Consider the following 13,674-nt stretch of genomic DNA (forward strand, 5'->3'; position numbering starts at 1 on the left):
ATGATTTTAAGTCCCCGGTCATAATTATTTTAGCTTAAAGGTTAAAGATGGTTACATTTTTTGTATTTATTTCAAGGCGAACATTTGTTCAGAACAGTGCTTCTTAAATAAATAATCACAAAATATAAGTAGCTACTGTTGTAAAATATTGTAAACATGTCTGTAACATGTATTGGGGTCCCAGTCCAGGGATGAAAATCCTAATGAAATGGCCTAGGACCCTGTCACCCTAGGCTAATTCATATAAATTTAATTTGGGGGTCCTTGAAATTAAAATGGCTGAGGATCACTGGGTTAAACTGTGTTAATTCACAGAAAATACAATGACAGCCTACATAACTTTTGAATGAGGGCTTGGTTTAGAAAAGACTATATTTTGTGCTAAAGTAATATATTGAATAACATATAAACAAAGTGAAAGTGCAGCTCAGCAGATCAGTTTTTGTTCTTACCTGGAGTAAGTGTTATCTGCACTGTGCACAGGGAACAATGTGTTTAATTATATCCATGGTATTTTTCTGTCGCTATACAGCAACGCTGTTTCACGTTAGACAAAAATAAATCAGCTGGACAATGTCCGACCAACATTAATGCATGTGACTTAGGACCGCCACCCGCTAGAAAACATTATTTTGTTTTGAGTGATAGTTGCAGTTTGACCGGATAGCTAGAGGAAAAACGTGAGGAAAAACGGTATAATGAACTGCTGTGGGCGCCGGTCGGGGCACATGGGCACAACGGCCACTGTGGCCGTCTGGGCATATAAATGCCGTGGCCGCAGTGAAATTCCTGCCCTGCTTCCGGGGCTAGATTTGTAACTCTAAAAGTGTACAAATGTATAATCAAATGAACCATTCTGTGTCCAGTGGGTTATCTTATCTGTTTGAGACGTGTGATCATTTATTTTTCTTCTTGCAGCCGTTTATTGTTACAAATTGAAATTGAAATTGAAAGAACCAGAGGGAATGGAGGAAGCAGATCTCAGAATGAGAAAACAGATAAGATGATTAGGGTAAACAGAAAGAGAATAGATGAAAACAGACAGCTTTAAATCTCCCTCTACCAATCCCCGTGCTTGCGCTAGCTGCCAGACAGCAGAATAACAAAGACTGAACAACACTCACAGACAGAGACAGAGGCAGAGAGAGAGACAGAGACAGAGACAGAGACAGAGGCAGAGAGAGAGAGAGAGAGAGAGAGAAAATGGAATGCTATTTAGCTCTAAACAGAGAATACACAGTAGCAGAATACTTGAGTACAGTAACTGACCCAAAACTAAGGAAAACATTAACTCGATATAGACTCAGTGAACACAGTCTTGCGATTGATAAAAGGCCACCATAGGCAGACCTGGCTCCCAAGAGAAGACAGACTGTGCACCCACTGCACACAAAACGAGGTAGAGACTGAGCTACACTTCCTAACTGTCGGCCCACTGTACCAAGACATCAGAGACATTTCCACGGATTACAATCACCCAAGGAGAGTTTGAAAACTGTCAAATGACTAATGACAAAAAACTTCCATATCTGTTGGGTGAAGTACAACAATGTGCAAACACAGCAGCGAGATTTGTGAGCTGCTGTGACAGGAGAAGGATGTCAAATGGAATACAAGCACCTTAAGGAATACAAACCATTGTGTGTACACTGCTTATCAAAAGTATAAAGCTAACGTCTCCTATATGGATGTATATTGTATAACTATCTCTGACAGAAAATGCATCTTTTTTTATAGTTCCACAAGATAGTATTACCCAAAGTTAAATTTCTCAAACTCTGCCCGAACCCGACCTGGCCCGATCGGTACCGACCTGATGTTATCGGGCCGAGCCGGGCCCAAAAGTTATGCTAATTAGTCGGGCCGGGCCGAGCCTCGGGCTCAGTGATTTTCCGTGATTGTTATTTTTTCTCTCTTTTTTTTTAAAGAGTGTTATAATAAAAATAGCAATTCTGTTATTTGTGTAAAGTGACTGTGTATACATGTATGCATTTATTATGAAGAGGGCTGCGCTAGGCGATTCACTTGTGACAGGAGGAGGACTGGAGGCAGGGGTCGCATCGCACTGGCATTACTGGAGTACTCAGAGGCCTCGTACACACATGTCGGACGAACACGTGGTGGTCAAACCACGTGACTTCCATTGGAAAAGCATTGAGCCTGAGGCGGCCATGAAACACAGACAGAACAGATCATGTCCGTCCGGCATGTGTGTACGAGGCCAGAGCAGCATGCAGCCCGCCCCGCAGTCCTGCACTGCGCACAGGCAGTACAGTAGAGAACAGTGAACGTTGTGAGACTTTCTTGCTACCGCTGGTTTCCCTCTGGTTTGCGCCAGTCCACCAGTTAACTTGCCAAGTTGCCATATGCTTAAATGTTTTATAAAATCAATCGGATTATCACACCATAGCTGAAGCGTCAGGTTTTCGCCATGTTGCACTGAGCTATCTCGTTAACCCAGCTGGCTGCGATGAATAAAACCTAATGATTAATCAACATCAACAAACGCTACACATAAAGCAACTTCACTTCAGAGGAAACTAAGGTGGTTTTTACACGAGAACGGTGTTCGTAAGAAACGGCAAAATAAAGTATCGTTTGCTGGGGTCCGTTTAGACGAGAAGGGTGTTTTCAGGAGGTGAAAACGCATCAAAGTGAAACCACCTCCCAGAGTGGAAATCTTTGAGAACACCGTTTTATCTCTTCTCCGTGTAAACAGGCAAATAAAATATATAACCATCCCGTGGCGCGCTCTGCCTGCATGCTCTGGACTGTCTGTCAGCCTGTCTGTCACCTCGATGCATTATAGAAAGCAGACAGCGAGCGACTGCCACAACCACGTTGTGTTCTGATTTGTTATAGATTTGTAATGTTCTATTATTTTCTATACTAACTATTCTCCAACACATTTCCCAATGGAAATGGAGAAATATACGGTATTGTTTACTGTCGTGTCTCTTTAGTTTCTAGATAGACTAAATGGTCACAGATCAATATTATTAAAATTCTTTTTTTTAACATCCAATATTCAGCTATAATGTAACATTAATGTTGAATAGCAAAACCCGATAGGGTTGCGTGAAGGGGGAGCTGGCTCTTCTTCTTGTACGTAACGTGGGTGACTGGTCTATTTGGCAGCCCGTTACCGCTACCTAGCGATATTATAGCGTTTTCATAAAGTGTGCGTTCTCGTGTAAAGGGTCAATAAAAAATGAGAACGCAACGGGACTTTGCCGTTTTATCTGGAGATGGTCGTCGTGTAAAAGTAGTCTAAGGGAGGGAGCTGCAGCTGCTATTCGTGTTTACTCACCAGTCACCACCACCACTGTATGGAATCCATTAGAATGATTGGAAATGGAACATTAATAGCCTATTCTAACGTGAGTTACATACATCCTTTATTTCGATATAAGTCCGCTGATCTCCGTTCTCACTTTCACACTGAAACACGGCGCCGCCATTTAGTGGCGTTTTTTTTTTCTTTCTTTTTTTTGTCAGGCTTTGGGCTTAACATTATGGTACTTTTTAGTCAGTCAGTTAGGGTAGGGTCGGGCCGGGCCATCATTTTTGGGCCCGTTGAGAATTTTACCCAAAGTGCTAATGTAACACAGCTCTGTTTACACCTTTATTTAATTCCTATTTATATCCAATATTTATTTGTAAATACATCGTTTTATTTTGATTGTCTTGTTCCACTTCGGCAATGTAAACGTACGTTTTCTCATGCCAATAAAGCTCCTTTGAATTTGAATTGAATTGAATTGAATTGAATTGAATTGAATTGAATTGAATTGAATTGAATTGAATTGAATTGAATTGAATTGAATTGAAACACAAAAGACTCAGTCTGTCCGCGGGTATGTGGAGGAGGGATCCCTAATGGGCCAACCCAACCGGCTTCAGCATGCAACACTTCTAGTCTACAATTGAGTCTGCAATTATGTGTACGATACTTAAATAATTTATATTATTTGTATGACTTAATTAAATTTTTCGTTGAATTAGTCCTAAACTGATAGTGACACGTTTTGTTTAAAACGATGTTTAAATGTCCCATTCCTGATGAACTCCCTATTGTCCCCCCCCCCCCCCGTCCGTCCCCCCCCCCCCCTCTCTCACTCTTTGAGAGACGTCGCTGATGAATAAAAACCAGCCTGTTTAAAAAGCAGCTCAAGGGGATTTTCTGATTATGCCCAGAAAGATTTGACAAAAAATAAAAATGTTTCCAATGAGTTTCGTAATACAAAATGTAATTTTCAAAGTACTGCTTAATTCCCAAAAGGTGTAAAATGCAGACTTGCAAAGAAAAAGATTTCAAGGCACTCAAGGTCTTTGGTCAAAATATATAAGTTGATTTATTTATGAGCAAGGCAACAAGAAAAAAAGACAAACGTGTTTCAATCTACAAGGCCTTCATCAGGGTCCAAGTACGTCCCAAAGGGACTTATTGTTTTAGTCTTTTATCTTCTCCTCCTCCTTCCGACAAAAATAGCAGTTCTGTGCAGTCGTTTTTTGCGAAACGCGGGAATATGGTAGAGGGCCATGCCAAACAGTGATGATGCAAAGCCCACGATCATTGGCCAAAGGGTGGCGCTATAGCACTCATTTGAAAATGCAAACTTTGAACGCGCATAGCTCATGAACCGTTTGACCGTCGGCAATGAAACTTTGATTCACATATGCGTCTCCTCATGCCGAACAACGTAACACCCGCCATTTTGAATTATATGAAAAACATATCCTCCCAGGATTTTTGATCAAAATGCACGTGAACTTTGGACCTATACCTTTTAAGTGAAAAAATTAAGTTTTTATGAGCCAATGAAAATTCTTCTTCTGCCCCCAATACATGCATGCAGCGTCATATGCTTATGAAACTTTACACTATTGTAAAGGGTCATGCCAATAGCACTGAAACCAGTCTTACTCCAATTGACCAAAGGGGGGCGCTATAGCAATGTTTTGAAAATGAAACCTAGTTTGAACAGGCATAACTCATGCCTCATTTGGCCAAGAGCCGTGGCACTTGTTTCCACATGGGGAACACATCTGTCACTCTGACCAGTAAGCTCCACCCTCAGATATTCCGCCATTTTGAGCAGTTTGAAAAATGCTTATACCCGATTTTCTGCCCTGATTTTTGAGCAATTTGCGTGAAACGTTCTACACACAATCTATGGAGAAAAAAAACACTGAATTTTGCTGTTAACAATGTAACAACTGATTGTGTCCGGATAGCTCAGTTGGTAGAGCTCTTGCCTTTGGAAAACAAGTTTATGGGTTCAAATCCGGGCACCGCCAACACAGTGTATGAGTCTTCAATAACCCTGCCCCTTTCCCACACAATAAAAACCTAACTTGTCACAATTACATGGTCTTCTTTTTCTCAAGTTCAGTCTTCCATGTTTCTATGGCTTATTGTGCATATAGAGCGTCGCAGTCCCGCTGGCCCGGGGCCAGGGAAATGATTACCGGTTCATTTTCCTCATAGACTTTTCAAAAAGTATTTATTTAAAGACCTTTTAAGCATCGTACAAAGCCAACTCTTATCGTGACAAATCATGACAACAAACACACTTTTTTGGGCCGAACAAAGAATTAGAAAGAAGAAAAAAACGGCAGGTTACAACACTGTTGTTTTTCTTCTTTGTAATTATTTGTTTGGTCCAAAATATTGTGTTTATTGTCATGATTTGTCACAACTCCAGTTGGCTTTGTCCGCGACGTAACCGTCTTAAATACTTTTTGAAATGTCTATGGGAAAAATGCATGAACTAAATGTAAAACAGACTAGGATCGCGGACGACCCGATAGACAAGTGGATAGGGCAAGTCACCGGTTTGTTTGTCAGCCAAATCTTTTGCTGCATGTCACTCCCTTACTCTCGCCATGGTTCCCGTCCTCAGAAAAGCCACCCCCCCCCCCCCACTGCCTCAAAAAAACAGTAAAACAGTCAACGCCCCTCCATTCAAGATTGAATCTTAGCATGCATCAATTGGACTGTATTTTGATAGCTTATTAAATCTTATTTAATTTACTCTTTTGGATGACATTTGTGTAGCAAACGTAGAAAGGTCTAGGATGGAGTGAGAGCCCTCACAAGAAACAATCTCACACCAATCAATAAAACATACAGTACACAACTATGTTTTGTTGATTGGTGTGAGATTGTTTCTTGTCATTGTTTGTTCCTTGTGCCCGAGGACAACTCGATGGGCTTATCCTCTAGTGTAATTGCAAAACAAAATAAATTGGTTGCACCATAACTTACATCTCATATTCACTTACCCCACACGTCCAAATCCTTTGGGTCAGGAATTCATACATACACACACCTTTATATATTCATATATACACCTTTGGGTCACATCCTTTTGGCTACGGAAGGCACCATAATTTGAAGGCGGTGACCACAACACAAATAAAAATCACACCCGTGTGAAGTGACTAGGGGCGCTCTTATCAATAAAAAAATGAATATATATATATATATATATATATATATATATATATATATATATATATATATGTTATAAGCCCCAAGCTGAATTAAAATGAACTGTGTTCATAAAAGCCGATTCGCTCAGACACATATGACGTAAATTATCCTTTCATTGTCAATGGCATTTAATGTTTGTGATGACACAAGAAGCCGAATTGTCATTGTCAATGGCAAATGTGACATGAGTTGTGACGAAAAGCTGTATATAGGAGGGGCTAGCGCCCCTCAAACAAATAACAGATGAACACGTTCAGGTCCACTGTCTGTAGTGGTGAACGTCTACCATTCAGCAGACGCTCTTTTCCCAGAGCAACTTACAGGTGTGAAAGCTAGCAGATACAGTAGGTTCATGGCATGAGTCAATAATGACAGGATAAAACAGCAACAGCTAAAGGGCAAAGAGCACTGTGCTTCAAAGAAACCAAAATGCCAGGTAAACATCAAATCTAGCATTCGTCTAAACCAGTGCTTTTCAAACCTTTTCATGTCAAGGTCCATTATTTATTGAGCATTTTAAGCCATGTACCACCATCTGGTGACATTTAGCCTCTCAGACTCAATGGTACCATCCATAGGAGAGATAACTGGCAAATGATCAAAACAAATTCTACATTCTCTAATTGTGTACATTTCTTGTAAATTAAGTATTGCAGATGTTTAACAATAATGTGACTAACTATTGAGAGTGTAAAAGAGTGTAAAATTAAACCAAATTGACCCATAAGGGTCCATTTGATTTCATATTTTAAGGGTCCATTTCGTTACCAATTCTCCCTCAATTAAGTTTAACTGGGGACCACATGGAAACCCCCTCACGGACTACTGGTGGTGGCTGTCTGGGGCATGGCCCAAATGCATAAAGCACCTTGCTGTAGTTCCATGCGTCAGTCAGTCCCCCCCCCCCATTTGGGTGCCCTACGCATAATATATTTATGGTCCGTGGCCCCCCAGGTCCATTTTGTCAGATTTGTACACACTCAAAGTTAAATTGTATTAGCAGCAGTAGTAATAATAGCAGTATAGGCCTGCTAACAGTACTTACCTTAGTTGAAATACAGCAGGAATAGGGAACACTACTTACTTTAGTTGAAATACAGCAGGAATAGGGAAACCTACTTACCTTAGTTGAAATACAGCAGGAATAGGGAACACTACTTACTTTAGGTGCAATACAGCAGGTATAGGGTACGCCACAGGCCAACGGTCCTGGTGCTGTACAGTTGTGGTACATGTTGACTTCCCAGTCCTTAAATTCTTGACCTCCACAACATTTAAACTGACGAGAAAGAGAGAGAGAGAGAGAGATGAATAGCATTTTTATAGCGCTTTTCCAAGTGCTCAAACCGCTTTACAACGGTTCATTCATTCATACTGTACATTGGGAGGTGAAACAGCGAATAGTCGAGTCAAGCTTGCACCGACTCATTGCTAGTGTTCAGTGTTTTGCCCAAGGACACTTCAGGAGGAGCCGAGATTCTAAATGCCGACCCTATGCCGATCATTGGACGACCTGCTCTACCTCCTGAGCCACAGCTGTCCACAGAGAGAGAGCGAGAGAGAGAGAGGAGAGAGAGAGAGCAGAGAGACACAGCAGGATGGAAGGGAATGTGATAATGATAGAGAAAAAATACCAAAAATTGAAGGAAAGGTGAGTCAAAGTGAGAGAGAGTCGGAGAGAGTGATCACTAAACCATGTTTATTTTTTTTCCTCTACCGTTTTGTGTTGACAGACAGTAATTTGGGCTGTTGGTCATCAAAACAACAATTTGCATGAGAGCAGTACAGATGACATTAAAAGTGTCCTCGTCAGCTGTCGAAAAGAATGATTATGCTGCAGGTGTTGATTCTTCATGCTGATTGTTGGGACAGGGATGAATTCTTAAGAGGGTTTTATTTGTCACGCACTCATACAGGTCACGTACATGCAGAAAAATGTTGGTGATGTTCCGCAAGATTGTGAAAACCCAAAAATACAATATATATGTTAACAATAAACCCTTCTCCGCTCCCTCCATTGGCTCCCGATCGCTGCCCGCACAGAATACAAAACTCTGATGCTGGCATTCAAAGCAACCAAAGGTATGGCTCCCCCATATCTTGCAAGTCTGATTGAACCCTACAAACCTCGTGCATTCAGATCAGCCAACGCAGGGAAGCTGGAAGTACCTTCACTTCCAATCTTACGCCGTAGTCTGAAATCACCTCTTCAGACTCCATCATGGCCCGTAACACTTGCCCTAGCCCCGAAGACCTTACAGGCGTATGCAAAGGCTCAACTTATGTAACTTAGATAGCATTTTATGTAGACATAGCACTCTAGTTACTAGAGTGGTATGTCTACATAAATATATACTAGAGTCTAGTATATACACAGGTCCATCTCAATGAATTACAATATTGTGTAAAAGTTAATTTTCTACCGTAATATAATTAAAAAAGTGAAACTTATTTAAAATCTTTTTTTGTTTTAATCAGTACAGCTCATGAACATCAAAAAATCCTATCTCAACAAATTAGAATATTTTTTTTTAAGCGAGAAATGTCGACCATCTGAAAAGCATAATGTATGCAGTCAATACTTGGTCTGGGCTACTTATGAACAAATTATTTCATCAATGTGGCGTGGCATGGAGGTGATCAGCCTTTGTCACTGTTGAGGTGTTATGGAAGCCCAGGTTTGCTTTGATAACAGCCGTAAATGCATTTGTAGAGTTGAGTCTCATGTCTCACACCTTCCTCTTGACAATACAACCTACTGTAGATTCTCTGTGGGGTTCAGGTCAGGCCAGTTCGCTGGTCAGTTAAGCACAGTAATACCATGGTCAGTACACCAGTTACTAGTAGTTTTGGCTCTGTGGGCAGGTGCCAAGTGCTGCCTGAAAAGGATAAACGGGCGCAGGGCTTAGTTAGTGTTAGTGTGGCAAGATATTCCACTGTTACGTTCTTAGATTACGTATGATTCATAACTACTTTTTTATGTACAGTATTGATATATTGCCATGCTTTTTGTTCTTGCTTAATGTAAATCGCTTTGGATTAAGAGTCTGCTAAATGCCTAAATTGTAAATTGTAATAAATAATTTAGTTACAATCATGTCAAATGAAGTCTGCCAAAGGAACTTCAACTTTCAGACCGGAGTGGTGGATCCACTTTTCCTGGAACAACATACAAACACTTTACATCCTGGAGATGGCCTAGGATTATGCCAACCTGGTCTACATGTGTTTTGTGGATCTGGAGAAGGCATACAGTATGACCGGGTCCCGTGGGAGACACTGTAGCAGTAGGACAGTGATACTCAAACTCCGGCCGGCGGACCACTTCCGGCAGAATATTGACTGTTTAATGTCCTGATTGTCACGTATCCAACACACTTTAAACTGAGCTAATTGGACCTCCCGTTCCAGAGATAATGGCCAAAACGTCTTGAAAACCTCTTTAGTTTAATGTGGGCTAGTGGTGTTTTTGTTTCTTCTCTAGAAAGGCTGCTGTATCGATCCAGCAGCACCATGAAATATCAGGGTTGACAAACACGCCTCTTTTCGGGCGCGTTCGGAAATACCGCACCGGAGCACACTGGCCTATTAGTTTGCATTGCACAGTGCGCTATTTCCGGACGCGTCCGTTATCAAAGCCCCCCTTGCTTCTCAGACCCCTTGTTAGGATGTTTACTCCAGTGGAGTAATATCTAGAAATAATAATATCTAGTCGTACGGCCCCGCTGTTAATTTTGCATCGCATTGTAAACAGCTGTGCCTCGTTATAGCCAAAAACGTTTCTAACTTGCGGTCACAGTCGCGATACTTTTCACTTGTGTGGTACTTTTATATGGATTTAACTCTATCTCTATCCACAATCTCCTAGTCACGGAGCTCAGCTGGGACTGACACAGACTATCCACAGTCCCATCTCCCAGTCACGGAGCTGGGACTGACAGACGCGACGAAGAGCAGCACGTTCATATCCACAAAGCTAGAAGCCAGAAGTGTTGCCAGTATAACTCTATGGCAGAAACAAGCAACCAGGTCTATACAAAATAAGCCAAAAAGGAACACTGGTCCTTTCAGGCCAGTGTTGCCAAATCTGTTTATAAGCGATTTTGGTGAGTATCCCTGCTGTAGGAGGATGGTATGATTGTCAGCAATCTTGTTTGTGATCTTGAGGTGCAATGATGGATGACAGGGTTTACAGTTGGGCATTTGCAAAATGTTTACATGAGGAGATCACCTACTCGCCTGGCACGTACTGTATAATAAAAAACACTGCTTGCCTCTGTGCGTTCCTAACCTCGCGTCACCAGGCTTTCAGTGCGTTCCTGCTGGTGCGTTTACACGGGCAGTTGAAACGATGCAAAGTGCGTTGTGAGTTGATGTGGAGCCTGGTGTCTTTTAACCTACAAGCCCACACTGTGTTGCAAAAGCGGCTGTGGTGGGCTTACAAATCGCCGGGGGCAGAGCTACATACAGCTGAACTGAACTAAACTGCATAACAGTAACGGCAGACGAGACGACAATAAAGAGAGAGAAGCAGAGTAGCCAGGTCCTTCATGTTTCACGTTCGCTGTTGTCATACCGTAAATTCATAATTATATAAGTTTCTCAAACGTAACTTTCAAGTGAACTTTATGGAAACTTTAGGGAGAAGTCTTTCTTGCCTGGCTGCGGTGAACAAACATGTGTGATTCAGCGTGTCACAGACACTAGCAGTGAAGAGACGTTCTTAACTTTCTGTGTGTGCACTGTGCACAGCATGCACTCAAACTTTGTTGATCATGCGTGACGTGATGGAAGCATTTGTGTTCGCAATCGCATTGGTAGACTTCTTCATTCTTCTTCGGCATCGCTTGAATTTCATTGGCTATCGCCCAATCGCCCACTATCACCGGGCGACGTCGCCCAAAGTTGAATTATTTTTTATCTTTTCGGCCGACGTTCCCCCACCCACTTTTCGACCATCGCCTGTTCGCCTGCTATCGCCTCTATCGCCAGTAGTTGCCGGGTCCCATTGGAAAATAATGCACTTCCGGAAAATTCGTCTGGCTGTCGCCCGCTGTTAACACATTTTTATATATATATATATATATATATATATATATATATATATATTTTTTTTTTATTAAAAAAAAATCAAAACAATGATTTCTTTTTTTTTTAAATACGTGGTGCCAAAGTTTGTGTTTTCGCCATTGAGAATGCATTTGGCGTTTAAATTAAATAACTCAGAAACTATAAAACATTTCAAAGTAAAAAGTTCCAGCATGTGTCTCCACAGTCAGCTGAATTATAAAAAATGTGAATGGATTTTCTAGGTGAAAGTGATTTTTGGCAGTTTTGCGTGGGCTCTCAATGTGTTAAAGAGTACTGTTAGTGTCTTGAATATCAATCAGCTGCCCGTCTCCTAAGATTCTAAACTCGTGTCCAACTGATGCCAGGGGGGCTTTAAAGTTTGCTCAAACAGCCCACTTCTCTAAAAAATTATTGGCAATTATTTGTATCCATTTTAATCCCAAAAGTAGTCACTATGTCCATTATCCCTCCTCACACATCTCTGTGTGGCCTCTGCTATAGTACCCTACTAGGTAGTAGTATCAGTGGCCCACCAGCCAGTGAGGAGTCCACTCGACTGGGAGAACATAGTGCCTGCCCTCCATCCTAATCCTCCCAACACCCACTGCTAGAAGGCTCCACTCCAGGCTGCAAAGTAAGATGCAAGTCGCAAAGAAAGGAGTTGTATTTAGGGTGTGTTATCGGGTGCAACATGAATGAAACCAATCAAAATTGTCAACTCCATTTACCTTTAAGAGCCATGCACTTTTCACACTAATGACTAATGACTAATGGCAAGTTGGAGGAGAAGCTAAGCATCTCTGCTAAAACATCTGCTGGTTTGTTACCTCCACAGCTTGGTGCCCAGCTAAAGACTGTGGTTTGTTACCTCCACAGCCTGGTGCCCAGCTAAAGACTGTGGTTTGTTACCTCCACAGCCTGGTGCCCAGCTAAAGACTGTGGTTTGTTACCTCCACAGCCTGGTGCCCAGCTAAAGACTGTGGTTTGTTACCTCCACAGCTTGGTGCCCAGCTAAAGACTGTGGTTTGTTACCTCCACAGCCTGGTGCCCAGCTAAAGACTGTGGTTTGTTACCTCCACAGCCTGGTGCCCAGCTAAAGACTGTGGTTTGTTACCTCCACAGCCTGGTGCCCAGCTAAAGACTGTGGTTTGTTACCTCCACAGCCTGGTGCCCAGCTAAAGACTGTGGTTTGTTACCTCCACAGCTTGGTGCCCAGCTAAAGACTGTGGTGTGTTACCTCCACAGCTTGGTGCCCAGCTAAAGACTGTGGTTTGTTACCTCCACAGCCTGGTGCCCAGCTAAAGACTGTGGTTTGTTACCTCCACAGCTTGGTGCCCAGCTAAAGACTGTGGTTTGTTACCTCCACAGCTTGGTGCCCAGCTAAAGACTGTGGTTTGTTACCTCCACAGCCTGGTGCCCAGCTAAAGACTGTGGTTTGTTACCTCCACAGCTTGGTGCCCAGCTAAAGACTGTGGTTTGTTACCTCCACAGCCTGGTGCCCAGCTAAAGACTGTGGTTTGTTACCTCCACAGCCTGGTGCCCAGCTAAAGACTGTGGTTTGTTACCTCCACAGCTTGGTGCCCAGCTAAAGACTGTGGTTTGTTACCTCCACAGCTTGGTGCCCAGCTAAAGACTGTGGTGTGTTACCTCCACAGCTTTGTGCCCAGCTAAAGACTGTGGTTTGTTACCTCCACAGCCTGGTGCCCAGCTAAAGACTGTGGTTTGTTACCTCCACAGCTTGGTGCCCAGCTAAAGACTGTGGTGTGTTACCTCCACAGCTTGGTGCCCAGCTAAAGACTGTGGTTTGTTACCTCCACAGCTTGGTGCCCAGCTAAAGACTGTGGTGTGTTACCTCCACAGCCTGGTGCCCAGCTAAAGACTGTGGTTTGTTACCTCCACAGCTTGGTGCCCAGCTAAAGACTGTGGTTTGTTACCTCCACAGCTTGGTGCCCAGGGCTGCTGGCCATAAAGCCTGTGCATTAAAGTGGGGGTAAAAGACAATCCCAAGACTCATTACATTGAAAACCTATTTACATCACTGCAGATGGGGAATCTTCTTGTAAGCTTTATAAGCACAATGTCCTTAAAATCCTTATGAAGAGGTT

General features: G+C 42.4%; 1 protein-coding gene across 2 annotated transcripts in view; it reads right to left on the minus strand.

Annotated features, from left to right (window-relative positions):
* The window catches only part of tspan15 (tetraspanin 15), a 69,873-nt gene that overhangs the window by 17,568 nt on the left and 38,631 nt on the right, over positions 1-13,674 (minus strand). For both annotated transcript variants that reach the window (XM_079497112.1, XM_079497113.1), the window contains exon 5: positions 7,662-7,778. In XM_079497112.1, coding sequence (XP_079353238.1) covers positions 7,662-7,778 — 117 coding nt within the window. The remainder of the gene's footprint in view (positions 1-7,661; positions 7,779-13,674) is intronic.

Source organism: Electrona antarctica, assembly GCF_951216825.1.
Source record: "Electrona antarctica genome assembly, chromosome: 3".
Taxonomy (NCBI): Eukaryota; Metazoa; Chordata; class Actinopteri; order Myctophiformes; family Myctophidae; genus Electrona; species Electrona antarctica.